General features: G+C 33.9%; 1 protein-coding gene across 3 annotated transcripts in view; it reads left to right on the top strand.

Annotated features, from left to right (window-relative positions):
* The window catches only part of ZC2HC1A (zinc finger C2HC-type containing 1A), a 72440-nt gene that overhangs the window by 31982 nt on the left and 20679 nt on the right, over nucleotides 1-19779 (top strand). For all 3 annotated transcript variants that reach the window (XM_077942846.1, XM_015145606.3, XM_015145607.3), the window contains 4 exons: nucleotides 7277-7418; nucleotides 9553-9701; nucleotides 16091-16190; nucleotides 17128-17227. In XM_077942846.1, the coding sequence (XP_077798972.1) occupies nucleotides 7277-7418; nucleotides 9553-9701; nucleotides 16091-16190; nucleotides 17128-17227 (491 nt within the window). The remainder of the gene's footprint in view (nucleotides 1-7276; nucleotides 7419-9552; nucleotides 9702-16090; nucleotides 16191-17127; nucleotides 17228-19779) is intronic.

Genomic DNA, 19779 nt, shown 5'->3' on the forward strand with positions numbered 1-19779 from the left:
AAAGGAGAGACCAAGGTGTGGTCTCAAACTCCATCAATTACAGTGAGATTTTTATAGCATTGGAGAGCCAATTGCTGTCCCACATTCTTTTCAAGTCATTATTAAAAGCTTTCAGTATAACTTAAGTTCTTATTTATTACATCTTCTACCATTATGATAATGTCTACATCCAGAAAGTTAAGCAATTATTTACAGACATTTTAGCATAACAGATACTGCTTATTTTGACATATTGATTGCCGGGATTTGTAATCTGTATAATGTTTCTAAGGAAAAGTTTTATCAGTTGTTCAGTGTCCAGATATAGTTATTGTCAGTTTATTTTCTTTCTTGAAACCAAAGCAATGAACCTATTGTGATAATCTCTCCTTACTATCTGTCATATATTATAGTAATCCCTTGGTATTTGTGGGAGATTGGTTCCAGGACCCGCCTCTGATATCAGTATCTGTGGATACTCAAACTCCTTATGGCATAATACTTATGCACATCCTCCCATATACTTTATGTCTAGATTACCTATAATTTAATGCAATGTAAATAGTTGTTGAATTGTGTCTTTAATGTTTGTTACTTTTTATTGTTACATGGTTGTTTACTTTTTTCCTGAATGTTTCTGATTCATGGTTGGTTGAATCCATGGATGCGCAAGCCATGAATGTGGAACCCATGAGTAGTAAGGGCCAACTACGTATTGCTAAGAGTAAATTACTTATGTACTTATTCAGCATAGTTGTGAAGCATCGTTTGAGTGAAATGGTCTAAGCTAAGTACCTGATTGAATAGGTTTTTGAAACAAAATCCTACTGTTAATGATAATAACTTCTTCCAGTGGTATAAGAACATTTTTCTATGGGGAAATTAATCTTACTAATAAAAAATCATTTGATGATAGAAAAATTAGATGTTCATTTTTATTTTTACTGTGAACATTTAAAGTAAGGATGGTAAGGTTTGAATAAACTACATAAATCAATATATGACGTTTTTCTTAGGTACCTGCTACCTATATTAGCCTTAACTTGCTTTGGTAGATAAAATTGCCAAATCTTTGGAGGCAGTACAATATAGTGCGTGCTAAATTGGTTCAAGAGTCATACTGTCTGAATTTAACCTTCACTTTGCTACATACCGTATTATTCTGAGCAAGTTATTGTAATTATGCTTCTGTTCTCTGTAAAATGGTGATAGTAGTAGTATTTATCTTGTGTGGTTATTGTAGGGATTACATAAGATTATCCATGGTGATTTCAATGAATATTAGTCATCCTGTTTCTTTTATAAGGAATTGGGGTTGTAAACTTAAAAACTGAATCATAGGAAAAAGCAAAGTGAAAACCATTGATTTGAATTAAGTGTTCATTGCCCTGTTACCTAAAACTGTGGCCCACAGAGCAGTAATAGCGGCAGTATTTGGGAACTTGTTAGACATGCAGAATCTCAGCCTCCTCCCAAACATACTGAATTAGAATCATTTTAAGAACATCCTTGGGTGAGTCATATGCATATTAAAGTTTGAGAAGCAGTGTCTTAGAAGCTTTGTATGTTGTAAGTGTAGTTCTTAATATATTTACCTGTATCAAGAAAATCCTACAAAATCATAAGCAGAGTGGGCAAAGCAAATACAAATTTCGTTTTTGGAAAAACAAAAGGTAGGCATAATTCATAGATTACCAAATATACGTAAGGACTGCCCCAAAGCAGTTGAAATCCAGGAGAAATTACCCATAAGAGGAGGTATAGGAAATTGCTTGGGGGCCTGTGGCTGGATTCTGGAAAGATTTCCAGAATCTACCTTAAAGGTGAGGGGTTTCCTCATCTTAAAAGTGATTCCTTAAAGGTGAGAGATCTTATCAGATAGTATCTTTATCTATTGTTTAGTACAACCAAGGCAGAAACTGGGAGGAGCTGAAGGAATTTGGATAGCTACCAGCTGGAATGAGCAGGGCTGAAATTGTATAAAAGCCAAGAGGGAGAGAATGGTGGGAGTGGGAATAGATTGTTGAGGAGGCCTAGTATCAGAGGCCCTTAGAAAACATTAGTGAAAATGCCTTTCCTGAAGATGAACGGCCTGACCTAAAAGGCTGTGACCTTTTTTTTTTTTTTTTTTGAAGTGGTTCTCATAGGATCTGAGGGAAGCAGGGTGTAATTACACAGACACCTTATTTGCAGGAACTAGTCTGAATCTGTTGCAATAGAGAGGAGAGCTGCTGGTTTGTATAGCTACCCTGGGCCTCTCCTCCCAAAAACTTCTTGCAAATAGCTGAACCAGGAAATCTATGCTGAATAGTAGAAATGAATAATAGAAGTGATGAATAATAGAAAGTAGATTAGCTCAGCATTGAAAAAAGATGCTATGAGATAAAAGGTAGAAAAAAACAGCAAAACTTGCCAGTAGATGAGTAATAATCATAGAGCAGATGAATGTTATGATCAGATATTTTGCTATAAAATAAGAAACTTTAAAAAGTCAGTAATCTCAAACATCTTTTTGCATTTATATTAATTAGAGAAGTAGATATGTAATTCTTCTTTTTGTCAGAGTTTTGCCGCTCTCAGAACAATATCTGGAAAGTTGTTTCGTTGTTTTCTATTCTCTGAATTATATGTCTACAAAAAGTAAAAATTAAAGGCAGCTGAGCCAGGAGGTTTCTTTGTGGGAAGGAAAATATTTTCTAAGATAAATATGACTATTTTGATTTTATATTTGTTCTGGTATCTGTTTTGTTGTGTTTTCCAAGGACATTGCCCATTTTGTCATAATTATCAAATTTATTGGCATACAGTTTCTTTATAGTATCTTCTTGTCTTTCTCATATTTGTGTATTATTTTTCATTCCTTAATAATTTGAGTTCTCTTTTTTCCTTTTTGTTTCTTTTTTTTTTTTTTTTTTTTTTTGAGACAGAGATCTTACTATGTTGACCAGGCTGGTGTTGAACTCTTGGCCTCAGGTGATTTCTCCCACTTTTACCTCACAAAATGTTGGGATTACAGGCATGAGACATCATACCCAGCCATCTTTTAAAGTACCATCTTTTGACTTTGTGGATTCAACACATAATTCTTGATTTTAAAAATATAGACATAATAGGAATAGTTGGATATCTCAATAATATTACAAAATAAATCTCTGTAGCATGTGAGCCAGCATCATGTTTAGTGGAGGACACTAGAGGCAGTTCCCATTAAATCAAGGAGAAGGTTAAACTGTAACCAGTAAGTGCCAGCTGATACAGTTAGATAAGAAGAAGAAATTAGACGCCTAGATGTATTAGTCCATTTTCCTACTGCTATTAAGAAATACTGGAGACTGGGTAATTTATAAAGAAAAAGAGGTTTAATGGACTCACAGTTCTATGTGGCTGGGGAGGCCTTACATCATGGTGGAAGGTGAAGAAGGAACAGTCATATCTTCCATGGCAGCAGACAAAAGCACGTGTGCAGGGAAACTTCCCTTTTTAATAAAACCATCAGATCTTGCAAGAATTATTCACTATCACAAGCACAACACAGGAAAAACCTGCCCCCGTGATTCAGTTACTTCCTAACGGGTTCCTCCCACAACCTGTGGGGGATTATGAGAACTACAATTCAAGATGAGATTTGTATGGGGACACCACCAAACCATATAATTCCGTCCCTGGCCACTCCCAAACTTCACGTCCTCACATTTCAAAACCAATCATGCCTTCCCAACAGTCCCCAAAGTTTGGCTTAACTCATTTCAGGATTAAGTCTAAAGTCCACAATTCAAAGTCTCATCTGAGACAAGGCAAGTTTCTTCTGCCTGTAGTCTCTAAAATCAAAAACAAGTTAGTTACTTCCTAGATACAACAGGGATACAGGCATTGGGTAAATACACCCATTCTAAATCAGAGAAACTGGCCAAAACAAAGGGGTCACAGGCTCCATGCAAGTCTGAAATCCATTAGGGCGGTCGTTAAACCTTAAAGCTCTGAAACTTTGACTCCGTGTCTCACATCCAGGTCATGCTGGTTCTAAAGGTGGGCTCCCATGGCCTTGGGCAGGGACTCCAATCTCATATTTCCCTTCTGCAGTGCCCTAGCAGAGGTTCTCCATGAGAGCCCTACCCCTGCAGCAAACTTCTTCCTGGACATCCAGGTGTTTCCATACATTCTCTGAAATCTAGGCAGAGGTTCCCAAACCTCAACTCTTGATTTCTATGCACCTGCAGACTCAACACCATGTGGAAGCTGCCAAAGCTTGTGGCTTGTACCTCTGGAAGCCATGGCTCTACTTGTACCTTTGTCCCTTTTAGCCATGCTTAGAGCAGCTGGGACGCAGGGCACCGAGTCCCTAGGCTGCACACAGTAGGAGGACCCTTGACCTGGCCTAGGAAATAATTTTTCCCTTCTAGGCCTCTGAACCTGTGATGGGAGGGGCTGCCATGAAGGTCTCTGATGTGCCCTGGAGACATTTTCCCCTTTGTCTTGGTGATTAATATTCCATTCCTTATTACTTATACAAATTTCTGCAGCAGGCATGAATCTCTCCCCAGAAAATGGTTTTCTTTTCTATTACATTGTTAGACTGTAAATTTTCCAAACTTGTATGTTCTGCTTCCTCTTGAATGCTTTGCTCCCCAGAAATTTCTCCCACCAGAAACCCTAAATTATCTTTCCCAAGTTTAAAGCCACAGATCTCTATGGCAAGAGCAAAACGCTGCCAGTCTCTTTGCTAAAGCATAACAGGAGTCACCTTTGCTCCATTTCCCAACAAGTTCTTCATCTCCATCTGTGATCACCTTAGCCTGGACTTTGTTGTCCATATCACTATTAGCATTTTGGTCAGATCCATTCAACAAGTTTCTAGGAAGTTCCAGACTTTCCCACATTTTTCTCTCTTCTTCTGATCCCTCCAAACTGTTTCAGCCTCTGCTTGTTACCCAGTTCCAAAGTTGCTTACACATTTTGGGTTATCTTAATAGCAGTACCCCACTCCACCAGTACCAACTTACTGTATTCGTCCATTTTCGTACTGCTATGAAGAAATGCCTGAGACTGGGCAATTTATAAAGAAAAAGAGGTTTAACGGACTCACAGTTTCACATGTCTGGGGAGGCCTCACAATCATGGTGGAAGGTGAAGAAGGATCAAAGGCACATCTTACATGATGGCAGGCAAGAGCATGTGTGCAGGGGATCTGCCCTTTGTAAAACCATCAGATCTCATGAGACTTATTCACTGTCATGAGAACGGCACAGGGAAAACATGCCCCCGTGATTCAATTACCTCCCACCGAGTACCCCCCATAACACGTGGGGATTATGAGAGCTACAATTCAAGATGAGATTTGGGTGGGGCACAGCCAAACTATATCAATAGATGTTTGAAAAGACTAGGTAAAACCATCATTATTGGAAGATATGATATACCTGGAAAACCCAAGATAATTAAGTGAGAAATTACTACAAACAATAGGAGTAAAGGGAAGTAATGTGGTAGGTTACTATGCAAAAATTACTAAGCTTCATATACTCAGCAAACAGTCTCTTGAGACATAACAATGAGGAAAGGACCCTCTGCAAAAGAACAACACAAGGTATGAAATACTTAGGAGTAAACTTTGTAATAAAAATACAAGACTTCCACAAAGAAAAAAAATACTACTGAAAGATAAAAATGAACTGTTTTTCAAATGGAAATATATCCCATATTCTTGTATCGGTAGGTTCAACCTAAAAAAGATTTTAAGTTTCTCAACTTGTTTATAAATGTGATTCTTTATTTTTAAAAATTATACAAGTTGATTCAAAAGTTTACCTGGAAAAATTTATATACATGAATAACTAGGAAAATATTTAAAAAGCTTAATAAAATATTACCCTATCAGATATTAAAATACATTGTCTCAATATTGAAGAAAATACTGGTGCTAACACAGGATAATCAGAACCGTGGAACAGAAGAGAAAGTTCAGAAATACACCCAAATTCAGAAAGGAATTTAGTGTATTATACAGGTGTTATTTCAATTCTGTTGGTAGAGGGAAGCAGGGAGGGGAGAGCCACTAAAGGACAGGAAAAGTTCATAGCCATGTTAAAAAAAAAAAAAAGCAAAATGTGATTCAATTTGTCACTCCACACACAGCAGGATAAATTCCACATGAATAAAAGATTTAAGAAATTTTATTTGATACTGGAAGTTGTAGACTTCCAGTAAAGATGGGAAAATTTTATTTTTTCTTGGTGTGAGGTTGCACCTGGCTAATGCAGATCCAGAGGCCATAAAAGATTAGTAAATTAAACTGTAATTAAAAAATAAGTATACATAGTAAAAAATGATCCATAGACAAGGTCAAAAGACCTTTTTAAATTGTTGATGGGAAGGAGGGAATAGTTTCCTATAAAAAATTACTTGAAATTATTACATTAAAGGCCAGTAACTCAATGAGTAAGTTGATGAGGAATATAAATAGTCCACAGTAAAGGCAATACATTAAATGATTCTTAACAATTTAAAAAGGTACCCAGTCTCAATCATTATAAGAGAAAATCCAATTAAATACAGAAAGTAAGGATTATTTTTCATATTTCTAATTGATTCAAAAGACAAATGATAGATAATATACTCTGTTAGAGGATCTATGGGAAAACAGGGAAATACACTGTCTTAGTCTCGTTTCTGTTGCTGTAATAGAATACCACAAACAGGGTAATTTGTAAAGAAAATAAGTGTATCTCTCACAGTTCTGGAGGTTAGGAAGTCCAGGAGCATAGTGCTGGCATCTGGCAAGGGCCTTCTTGCTGCATAATCCCATGATGGAAGGGCAGGTGTGCCTGTGAAACAGAGAAAATGGGGGCCAAACTCAATCTTTTATCAGGAACCCACACCCTCAATAACTAATCTGCTACTGGGGTAATGTCATTAATCCATCATGAGGGCAGAATCATAATGACTTAATCACCTTTCAGATGTCCCCACTTTGTAATACTGTTATAATATTAATTACATTTTAACATGAGTTTTGGAGGGAACATTCAACCACAGCAACAGTCTTAGTGGCAGGATAAATGGATGTAACACCTACAGAAGGCATTTTAGCAGTGTCTTTTGCAATGAGAACTGCATGAAGAAATTGAATATAAAATTGCAATGTAGTTGCATAAAGTTTCTCTTTAAAATTATAAATTTGAGAAGGATATCATTTAAGGACTCCTGATAAGAGAACATTTAAAATGATATGGCATTATCTGATATTTTATTTCAATATACTAAAAAGATACTGTTTGTTTATGTATTTATTTATTTATAGCCAGAACCACCAAAGAAACCATCTAATTGGAGAAGAAAACATGAAGAATTCATTGCTACCATAAGAGCAGCTAAAGGCCTTGATCAGGCCCTCAAAGAGGGTGGCAAACTTCCTCCTCCTCCTCCACCTTCTTATGATCCTGGTATATGGAATATTGTTGACAGAAATGTTCATGTGGGAAGAAAATAATGATAGAGTTTTTATGAATTTTAACTTGTTAAGCTTAACTTATAATCATGGAGTTTTATGAAGCATAATCTTTAAATGATTTGGTGTAAAACAGTGGTGGTAATCTAGTCATGTAGGCTTATAAAGACATTAATTTGGAACACGGAAGTGTATTATGTTTTTATTTTAATACTTTTATTTAAGCATAAGGCATTATAATATCATTTAAAAATTATTATGGTAACTATTACATGTGAGCATTACAGCAAATATTTTAACCGTGCTCACTGCGAATTGAAATGTAGTCATTCAGTAGGAGTCATATAATTTTGTTGCCTGGTTCCTTGGTATCTTCTCATCTGGGATTGATTAAAAAAAAATCGTAACTTTCCTAAAATGTGTAATTCATGTGGCTCGACTACATTTATGCCTTAAATTTGTATATTGTTAATTTTTTTCATTGAGCACGTAAAAGTTGCTTGATTCGTTGTTACTAAAAGCAAAGCAAGATTTTTGCAACCCTGTATGAGATACTGAGATACCAGAGCCCCCAGTGGCCTAATGGATAAGGCATTGGCCTCCTTAACGCTTGGGCTTTGAGATGCTGAGATACCGAAAGACTTAAAGTGACAAAGGTGACACTTTGACATTTGTTATTAGAGCAGCCTAAAGAGATTGTTAATGTGACAGGGTAGCCACATTAATATTATGTTAGTACTCTAGATTGGGATTTATTTTCTAACAAAGAGAAAGTTCTTTAGCAAATCTAGATATGATCGTTTTTGACATTTTACTATAGAGGAGAGATATAGTATATTTACAGATATAATAAATATCTTAGATTTTATATGCCATAGGTTTCTGTTGCAACAAATAAACTATAGACAAATATATAAATGAATGAGCATGGCTGTGTTTCTGTAAAACTTCATTTACAAAGACAGGCTCCAGGCAGGCAGGATTTGGCCTGTGGGCCATACTTTGTGAAACCCTGTTCTAGAGTATTAATAATTAACATATATGAATGAATGTTTCTGGTATGCTTCAACTGATCCTGGGTCTCTTTTAATACTACCTTTATTTTCTTCATGAACTTGAGTTTTCTCTGTGCTTTGAAGATATTTAGATATTGTGTCTTACTCTACATAGCTACATTTCTCATGTCTAATATAAGAGAGTGAGAGGGTACAAGTTCTTCAGGATCATTTGGGCTTTAGAAGTTTTTTTAATCTTTTGGGCCTGACAAAAACAACTTATTTCTTTGTTATGAGAGGTTTAAGACCTACTCCAGTAGTAAGCAGGACAAATTTTTGAGCTGCAGATGAATATAAATTGTAAAGGGCAAACTCTCTATCAAAAAGTAAACCTGTTAAAATAAATTATAAACCTGTTAAGATTCTTTTTTGATACTACTAAATTTTTACATTTATTCCCAGTGTCTCATTTAGTTATTTTACAATGCTACAAAATATGGTTCTGGAATAATTTCAAAAGAAGTCTGATTTACAGTATGTTTTGCATTTTGGGAAGATATTTTATCTTGGAAACATTTGCTGTTTCTTAAATTTGAATTATGTCAGTGAGATATATTTTAATCACTTCTTCCATCTGTTGAGACTTTTAAGAGAAAATAGCACTTTAAAGATAAGTAAACTATTTCTTAACAGTTTTCCATTAGATGAAATAAAAAATTTTAATAGATGAGCCTATATTTTAAAATGTATTTTAATGTCACACATTATTACTTCCTAACTAGTCTGCTGTATAAAATATATATCCATTATAAATGAAAACATAAAGGCAAAAAAGAAAGAATGTTTTTCCTCTGCTTACTCTTTTGTACTAAGGATTTATCTTTTGTTCTTTTTCCTTCACACATTTGATTCAAAGCTAGGAGAAAATTGGAATTCATGTACCAGCAGACTTTTTTTTTAAGTCTTTACTGAGTTTAGACAAGTCAAACTGGGTAGTTATAAGGATATGGGAGTTTTTCTTATCAGACATTATTACTTATATTTTTTGAATGACTCTGCATAGAAACTTAAGATTTTTTAATGTCCTTTTCAAGTACTATGCTATTAATCTGTTTCTGTTTTTATCTGTTATAGATTATATTCAGTGTCCATATTGTCAGAGGAGATTCAATGAAAATGCAGCTGATAGACATATAAATTTCTGTAAAGAACAGGCAGCACGTATTAGTAATAAAGGCAAATTTTCTACAGATACCAAAGGAAAACCAACTTCTCGGACACAGGTGATAAGTTCAGTTTTAATAATTGCTATAAATGAGAAAATAGCTCATTGACTTTCATAGATTATTGTTTATGCTTTTCATGACATTAGACTATATTTTTCTCACCTGCTTTTATATATATATAGTTATATATATAGTTTTATATATCTATAACAGTTGTATGCTTTTAGCTCTTATATCTGTAAATCATTTCAAGCTAATTGTGTATAGTGTGAAGTAAGGGGCAATTGTTCCTTTTTTTCTGTGTGGATATTCTATTGTCTTAGCACGTTTTATATATATATATATATAAAATATATAAAAAGCTATATATGTATACATGTTTTTAGATTGAGTGAAAGAGCTTATTATATATTCTTGGTCTTTTCTCAGATGTGTATTAAGAATATTTTCTCCCATCCTGTGACATGGCTTTTCATTTTCTTAAGGATGTCTTTTGAAGAGCAAAAATTTTAAAATGTGATTAAGTCCAATTTATTAATTCTTTACGATTTATGCTGCTTATGTTGTATCAAAGAAATCTTTGCCTATACTAGGGTTGCAAAGATTTTTCTCCCATGTCTTCTATAAGTTTTATGTTTTTAGCTCTTACATCTATAAATCATTTCAGGCTAGTATTTGTGTATAGTGTGAAGTAAGGGGCAGGTTTTCCTTTTGTTTTCTATGTGGATATTCTATTGTTTTAGCACAGTTTGTTTAAAGGACTTTCTTTTCCCTGATGAATTACCGAGACACCTTGGTTGGAAATCAGTTGAATATAAACGTATGGGTGTATTTCAGGACATGCTGTTCTGTTCCATTGATTTATATCCCTGTCCTTTAGTCAATACCACATTCTCACTATACCGAATAGTGAACCTTAATAAGTCTTAAAATCAAGTCATCTAAATTTTCCTACTTAAATTCCTTTTAAAGTTTTCTTTGGCAAGCCGGGTGCAGTGGCTCACGCCTGTAATCCCAGCACTTTGGGAGGCCGAGGTGGGCAGACCACGATATCAGGAGATCAAGACCATCCTGGCTAACATGGTGAAACCCCATCTCTAATGAAAATACAAAAAATTAGCCGGTCATGGTGGCGGGCACCTGTAGTCCCAGCTGAGGGAGGCTGAGGTGGGAGAATGGCGTGAACCCAGGAGGATGAGCTTGCAGTGAGCCTAGATTGCACCACTGCACTCCAGCCTGGACGACAGAGCAAGATTCTGTCTCAAAAAAAAAAAAAACATTATCTTTGGCTATTCTTGATTTATTCTTATATATACATTTATAATTGACTAGTCAACATCTACAAAAAATGACTTCTAGCATTTGACTGAGATTATATTAAATTCATAAATCAATTTGTGGAGAATTGGCATTTTAACAATATTGAATTGTTCAGTTCATGAACCTGTTATATTTTCTGATCATTTAGGTTTCATTTTAGCAGTGTATGTTATATAGGTCATACACATATTTTGTTAGATTTTTCCAAGTATATCATGTATATGGATGATCTTGTAAATAGAATTTTATTTTATTTCATTTTTAGTTGTTTTTTGCTTGTTTAGAAAAACTGGATTTTTGTATATTAATCTTATACCCTGCTATTTTGCTAAATTCATTTACTAATAATAGTCTTCTTGTAGATTTCTTAGGACTTTTCTGTATATACAGTCATGTCACCTGTAAATAAGGACAGTTTTATTTTCTTCCCTCCAACCTTTTGGCTTTTATTTCTTTTTTGTGATTTACTACATGGGCTAGACTAATGTTGAATAGAGGTGATGAGAGTGGACCTCCTTGCCTTGTTTTTCTATTCTTAGGTGAAAAGCATTGTTTTTCATCATTGTGTATGATGTTCCATCAATTACTGAGGGAAATATGTTAAAATTATGACGTTTTTTACATTTCTCTTTAGGTTTGCCTGCTTTTGATTCAAAATTTTGAATTTCTCTTATTGTTTGCATATGCACTTATAAATTGTGATGTCTTCCCCATTTATTGACCCTCTTATCATTATGAAGTGTTCCTTTTTGTCTGTGGCAATATTCATTGTGTTGCAGTATGTTTCATGTGATAAGAATATAGCCATTTTAGCATAATTATGCTCACTTCTTTTCTCTCTGTTCCTTAACTTATGTGTGTGTTTTTGCCTTGCTATAAATGGTTTTTATATTTCTTTTTTAAAAATCAAATCTAGTAACTTCATCTTTTTGGTCAAATTGCCTGTCATTTACATTTGATGCAATTATTGATTTGGTTATATTTAGGTCTGCCATCTGTTTTCTCTTTTTGTAATTTTTTTAAAAATTCATCATTTATTTTCCCTTTTGTATTCATAAGATTTCATTTTCTTTATTGGCTTTCTAGCTATAACTCTTTGCAGTGTTTAAAAGTGATTGCTCTAGGAATAAAAAATGCATCTTTGACTTACCCATATCTATGGATATTTTTATTTACCTCTGACCGGTTAGTGCTATTGTTTCACATATGTAACTCTAGACATTATAAGCCTATCAGTACTCTTGATTTGTATTGTTATACTTACTGCTTTATTATATATATTTATTGAAATTATAAATTTGCAGATTATAGTTGTATATATTATGGGGTACAAAGTGATATTATGATTCATGAATTCAATGTGGAATGATGAAATCAAGCTAATTAACATACTGTCACCTCAAGTACTTACCATTTTTTGTGGTAAGAACATTTGAAAATGTTTTCTCTTTGCAATTTTGAAAGGTATGATATATTATCATTTAGTGTATTCACCATGCTGTGCAGTATATCTCAAAATAAAGACCACAACAAAAACTTATGCCTTTGACCATCATCTTCTCCTTATTCTTTCCCCCTTTTCCCCCTCATTCTAGCCTCTGGTAACTACCATCAGTTCTTTGCTGCTTAGAGTTCCATTGTTTTAGATTCTACATGTAAGTGAGGACATGTGGTATTCATATGCCTGTGCCTGGCTTAATTTCTCCAATTCCAATCCCTGTAGTTCAGTCTTATTTATTATTATTATTATTTAATCCTTAACTACTAAGTCTGCCACCTGTGTTCATTTGCAGTTAGTTTCTGTTGACTTGACATTTTTGCTAATATGGATCATGTTTTCTGTTTCTTTGCTAGTAATGTTTGGTTGAAAACTAGACATGACATGATAGGTAATATATATCAATTTCTGTTTTGTTTTTTTGCAGTGTTTTTACTTTCTTTCCTTTTTTAGGCGGGGAGCAGTAAGGAGGTCTAAGTGTAGGTGGTTAAATCCAGGGTGTGCAGTGTAGGTTTTCCAGTGGTTTCCAGTCATCTGTTTTGTTGTAATTGCTATCTGTAGGATGGTTATATAGGCACTTCACTCCTCCAACATGGAGCTTGTAATTTGTTATTGTGTTTTTAATTTCTTGCAGTTGGCTGACTATTTTTCTAATTTCCTATTTTTTTATACTTTGTAATTTTCTATTAATATATTCATAGTTGTCTCCTATTTCTTTATATGTAGTACTCATAATTGTTGTAATGTATGTCTGATAATTATAGTAGTATCCGGTGACCTGTATGGATATGGTCCTTGTTTTTTTTTCTCATTCAGATTCCTTATATCCTTATTTCCCTGATTATTATTGACCTTTGCTGCTTGTTACAAGTAAAAAATTACTCGTGATTATTGTTCATGCCTTCCTCCAGAGAAGATGTGTGCTTATTCCTTTTAGGTATCTATGAGTATTATCAGTCTGGAAACATTTGAAAACAAATTATTGACTTAGTTTGCTTGACCAGCCTAATAAGGCAAATTTATACAGCAAATCCATGTGATGTTCAGGTAGTTATTACAATCCCACATGGTTTGGCCTGGAAATTTCTTCTTTTCCTCTCATTTGACATTCAGTGCTTTTACAATGATTTCTTATTCTTTCCTGAACATTTTTAGTTGTTAGTTGAAAGGTTGGTCTAAATAGTAAATTCTACCATTTTGTCAGAAATGGATGTCCTGCAGGTTCTTTAGACTATTTCCAATTTCATTAGTCATTAGTCTTTGTATAAATATTTTTGTAAGGAAATGTATGAGATTTGTGAGCAGCATAAAAACACAAATAATAATTACCAAATAATAATGAATGAAAGAAATATGTTTAATATAATTATATAAAATGATTTCATTCTCCTCATCATTAAAATAGATTTATATAAAATTATTGGTTGATAGAGTCATTTTGAAAGTCTTCATAATAACACACAAAACCGTTGATTGATAGAGTCATTCTGAAAGTCTTTATATACCAGTAGACTTTCAGCTTGATGTTGTAGAATAGACAGAATATAGCTCAGAAAGGAAGGAGTCAGATTATCTAGGTCAGGGAAACAGCAAGATACCGAGGGAGAGGTGAATAATGTTTTATACAAGTGGTATTCGGAAAGGAAACTAACCTGACTAGTTCTTGTTGAAAGTAATGGGAAATATTATAGGATATAGATAAGGTTGTTCTAGCTTCTGAGTATCTCAGAAAAGTCAACAATAAAATTTAGTAAAATAGTGGGAAGTCTTATATAGAGAGGAGAAAAGCAAAACATTTTTTGGAGACATGTTCTGCCTAAGTATTTGTAAGCCATTAAGTTGTTAATAATTTCTATTATAAACATAAACATCTTCAGTCTCCATTATGTAATGCTACCAGAAACCTTTCTGCCTGTGTCCTGCCTAAAGACTTGACCCGTCAATATGTAATAGGCCACATCAGCGCACTTTGTTTATGCTAATCATTTTGCTCTTTGTTGATTGTTTGCACAATTTGAGTGGGTCAACAGTACTGTTTCCTAATCTGATTTTATAAACTCTGTTTTTATAGACATACCTCTCATAGTTTGACAAATCTTTGTTAGATCTTTTTTTTTTCCCCTATTGCTATAATTTTAAGTTTTTTTCTAATGTGTCTTTCTCTCTCCCTATTTATATAGTGGCCCAGAAGCCCTTTTAAACTAGAAGCACCTTTAAGATTTTAAAAAATCAGTTATCATTATATGGTTCATCTCCCAAAGTCTCATAGACATTTGTTAATTTGAAAGACATTTACTGAAGGTTTCGGTTTTCTAGTTTTCAGATGCTAGCCTAGTAGTGCAAAATGTGCATGCTACTTTTTTTGTGTGATCCTTTATCAAGATGTAACTTTTTAAAAATTCACATGCAGAGTTAGAAGGATATAATGTTTGACTTCAAAATTGATTTTAGCTAGCTATTTTTGGTAGTAGTGCATCTTAAATTTTATATTGATTATTGGTTATAAAATATGATTTGATTTTTGAAAATGATGTTTGAAACCAATTTTTCACATGAAATCTTGAACCGTATTGGGCTAAATTCCAAGCACATATGCAAGTATGATTTTCACCTTATGGTTGAAGCATTGGGCTAGAACCAGCATGAGTGTAAATTCCTGCTCTGTTGTGAAGTTGGGGCATAACCCTGGGCAAGTTCATTTCTTGCTATTGAAGCAGGTGACCAGTAAAATACATTTATAGTCAGGTAACTGAGCAAAATTTGGCTCAAAAAGAGAAAGTAAAATAAAATTAATAAAGATATCTCTTTAGACAAGTAGAGAAATATAAAAATCCAAGATAAGCTGAAATATCGTATGTCAATCCATAGTCCATTAATTTAAGGTGGTCTGGTGAGGATAGTGACGCCAGAATTAGCTCTTTCTCTTCATATCGGGGAAATCCATAAGACAGCTGTTGTAAAACTTGTTCAGGTAATAGGTCATCTTATGATTTTTATCAGTAGGAAATATGGCTGAATTATATGTATGGAATATAAAACCACATCCAGGAACACGTAAAAATCTTAACGTTTAGAGCTGCACCACCAGGTGAGCATCACCAGCTGTTTCTAAGTTTTTCTACTGATGTTTGTTTGGTGATTACAATCTTAACTTTGAGGAAGTATTTTCCATTCGACCTTTTTTTCTTTTTCCTGTGAACTGGAAAAGTTGCTGTTAGTTTGTTTTAGCAGTGGAACATCTGAGAGGGAGTCTATTTTAGAAAACTTTCGAGGTGACATATTTTAATCTACACTTCCTCAGTTTGTATAATTCAGTAGCTAATAAAAAGACTGTTCATTTAAGGGAATGTGAGCTATTTCTTTCCAATTTTTTTTTTTTACTGTAGTATAATACATGTAGCAGAAACTTTAGCATCTTAATCATTTTTGAGAGTACAATTCAGTGTATACTTACAAGTGTATTAATACATTAATGATGTGCAACCATCATCACCATTCATCTCCATAACTCTTTCCATCTTATAAGACCGAAATCCTAAACCCAAAGAATGTTAAGTTTTGAACCACTAGTTTACAATCCATAATCAAAAAGTGATGTTGATTAAAAAATTTTTTTTCATTATTTTAGTATAAGCCACCCACACTTAAAAAGTCAAATTCTCCTGGAACTGCATCATCAGGATCTTCACGATTACCGCAGCCAAGTGGCACTGGCAAAACTGTTGTAGGTAATGATAGCCGTAAAGCAACTTGATTTGTTTTTAAAACCATGTTGGCAGAGCAGGAAATAAAGATAGTGGTCTATTCTGGAGTATTAAGATAGATTTATAATTAAGAAGAGATGTGGAGGATAAGTAATTATTTCTGAAAATAAAATAACTTTGAGTAGTTTCTACTTTTAACCTTTTTATTTATTTATTTATTTTTATTTTATTTTTTTTTTTTGAGACGGGGTCTTGCTCTGTCGCCCAGGCTGGAGTGCAGTGGTGCAATGTCGGCTCACTGCAACCTCCGCCACCCAGGTTCGAGTGATTCTCCTGCCTTAGCCTCCTGAGTAGCTAGGACTATAGGTGGATTCCACCATGCCCACCTAATTTTTTCTATTTTTAATAGAGATGGGGTTTCACCAAGTTAGCCAGGATAGTCTCAATCTCCTGAACTTGTGATCCCCCAACCTCAGCTTCCCAAAGTGCTGAGATTAGTGGCGTGAGCCACCGCGGTGCCTGGCCATTTATTTTGTTGTTTTTTCAGCTTAAATGTTTGCCCCAGATGTTGTTATTGATGTATCATCTGTTTAGAATAGTCAGCCTAGTACTTTCTTGATTCTTTGATCCAGAATTTTCCTCTCATTTTACACTAGCTCTTCATAGCTTTCTGAACTTGGCAATTGTTCTTAGTAGACAAATACTTAATAGTTAGAAGAAGATATGGACCACTGATATGTACCTTTATTTATATATAAATTATAAGAAAGAAATTTAGAAATTAGAATTGAAGGATGCTATATATTGTCCCCTGGAAATGCCATTTAAAAAATGTCTTGAATGAAAATTTGATTTATAGTTACAAAGATTATTACGAAATCATTGTTTTCTTTGTTAGATGCTCTGTTTTATGTACCTTTTTTTTAGAGTATTGTTAAAAATAATGCTTTTTTATTATAAGGTGTGCCTTCAGGCAAAGTGTCTTCAAGTAGCAGCTCTTTGGGAAACAAACTTCAGACCTTATCTCCCTCTCATAAAGGGATAGCAGCCCCTCATGCAGGGTAAGTCTACATTGGATATAATTATTAGTGGTATATAATTAAATGATACTAAAGTTTTATTATGTTTTGATAATTGCTTTTTCATTAATCTTCATTTTCTAAGTTCATTTGTCTTTTAACATTTTTCTGGTCAGGAGCACACTCACTGCTGTTGAGTATCTAAATTTGTATAACCATTTTAGAAAATAATCTGGTATTAAAAGCCTTAGAAATCATAACTTAAATTGAATAATTTTACTTCTGGGAATTTAGTCTAAGGAAATAAATTGAAATGTTGAAGATTTTTATACTAACTATAATTTACTAAGCACTATGTATCAGGCACTGTGCTAGACATTTTGCATATATTTTTGTTAAAACCACTTCATAATCAAGAGATAAGATCAGAGAAGCTCAGTTTGCTCAAAGCCACATAGCTGTTAAAGTTAGAAGCAATATATAAATTGGGATCTCTTTGACTGTAAACATTAGACTCTTTTCACATTTTTATTATAATGTTAAGAATAAATCACCAAAATGTCTAGCTTTGTTTGAATAGTAAATTATGAAAATCTATAAAGGGATATTTTGCAACTATAGTATGTATATACATTTTAATAAGGTGATTCTGTTAAGAGAAAAGTGTTAGCTACTAAACTCTATGTAGAGTGTGATAGAAACAGTGGGGTGATTCTCTTAATTTAATGCTTTTTTATATTTTTCTACAGTTATATTTACATGGCTTTTAATGAAGTATATAAACTTTCAATAGTTATGGGAAAAATTGTAACAGTGGAGATATTAATATAAGGCCATATATTTTTAGAAATTTACCTATTTTGTATTTTGATATATCAGAAAATTAAGGGATTGCTACTGGACCATTAGAATGAAGGTGTATGTCTATATCTTTACATATACTGGTACAGTTGATTAATGAAATACAGCGCACATTATTTTCTTTTTTTAATTTTAACTTTTAAGTTCAGGGATACAAGTGCAGGTTTGTTACATAGGTAAACTTGTGTCATAGGGGGTTTGTTGTATGGATTATTTCATCATCCAGGTATTAAGCCTAGTACCCATCAGTTATTTTTCCTGATCCTCTCTCTCCTCTTACCCTCCACCCTCCAAAAGGCTCCAGTATTTGTTGTTCCCCTCTATGTGTCCATGTAGTCTCATAATTTAGCTTCCCCTTATAAGTGAGAACATGCAGTATTTGGTTTTCTGTTCCTGTGTTAGTTTCCTAAGGAAAATGGCCTCCAGCTCCATTCATGTCCCTTCAAAGGACATGATCTAATTCCTTTTTGTGGCTTCATAGTATTCCATGGTGTTTATATACCACATTTTCTTTATCCAGTATATCATTGATGGACATTTAGGTTAATTCCCTGTCTTCAGTGTTATGAATAGTGCTGCAGTGAACATATGTGTGTGTCTTTATAATAGAATTATATATGTTCCTTTGGGCATATACTCAGTAATGGGATTGCTGGGGCAAATGGTAGTTCTGTCTTTAGGTCTTTGAGGAATTGCCACACTGTCTTTCACAGTGGCTGAAGTAATTTACATTCCCATCAACAATGTATAAGCATTCCTTTTTCTCCACAACCTCACCAGCATCTGTTATTTTTTGTCTTTTTAACAGCAGCCATTCTGACTAGTGTGAGATAATACCTCATTGTGGTTTTGATTTGCATTTCTCTAGTGATCAGTGATGTTGAGCTTTTTTCATATGACTGTTGACTGCATGTATGTCTTCTTTTGAAAAGTGTCTGTTCATGTCCGTTGTCCACTTTTTAATGGGATTGTTTTTTTTTTTCTTGTAAGTTTGCTTTTTTTCTTGTAAGTTTGTTTAACTTTGTAAGCTTGTTTGTTAAATTATAGATGCTGGATATTAGACCTTTGTTGGATGCATAATTTGCAAAAATTTTCTCCCATTCTGTAGGTTTTCTGTTTACTCTGTTGATAGTTTCTTTTGCTGTGCAAAAACTCTTTAATTAGAGCCCATTTGTCCATTTGTGTTTTATTGCAATTGCTTTTGGCATCTTCATTATAAAATCTTTGCTGCTGCCTATGCCCTGAATGGTATTGACTAGGTTGTCTTGCAGGGTTTTTATAGTTTTGGGTTTTACATTAGTCTTTAATCCATCTTGTGTTAATTTTTGTATATGGTGGAAGGAAGGGATCCAGTTTCAGTCTTCTGCATATTGCTAGCCAATTATCTCAGCACCTTTTATTAAATAGGGAATTCTTTTTCCATTGCTTATTTTTGTCAGATTTGTCAAATATCAGATAGTAGTAGGTGTGTGGTCTTACTTCTGGACTCACTATTCTGTTCCACTGGTCTGTGTTCCAGTACCATGCTGTTTTGGTTACTGTAGCCCTGTAGTATAGCTTGAAGTCAGGCAGCATGATGCCTCCAGCATTGTTCTTTTTGCTTAGAATTGCCTTGGTTAGTTTGACTCATTTTTTATTCTATATTAATGTTGAAATAGTTTTCTCTGGTTCTGTGAAGAATGTCACTGATAGTTTAATGGGAATAGCATTGAATCTAGAAATTGCTTTAGGCA

Source organism: Macaca mulatta, chromosome 8, assembly GCF_049350105.2.
Source record: "Macaca mulatta isolate MMU2019108-1 chromosome 8, T2T-MMU8v2.0, whole genome shotgun sequence".
Classification (NCBI taxonomy): domain Eukaryota; kingdom Metazoa; phylum Chordata; class Mammalia; order Primates; family Cercopithecidae; genus Macaca; species Macaca mulatta.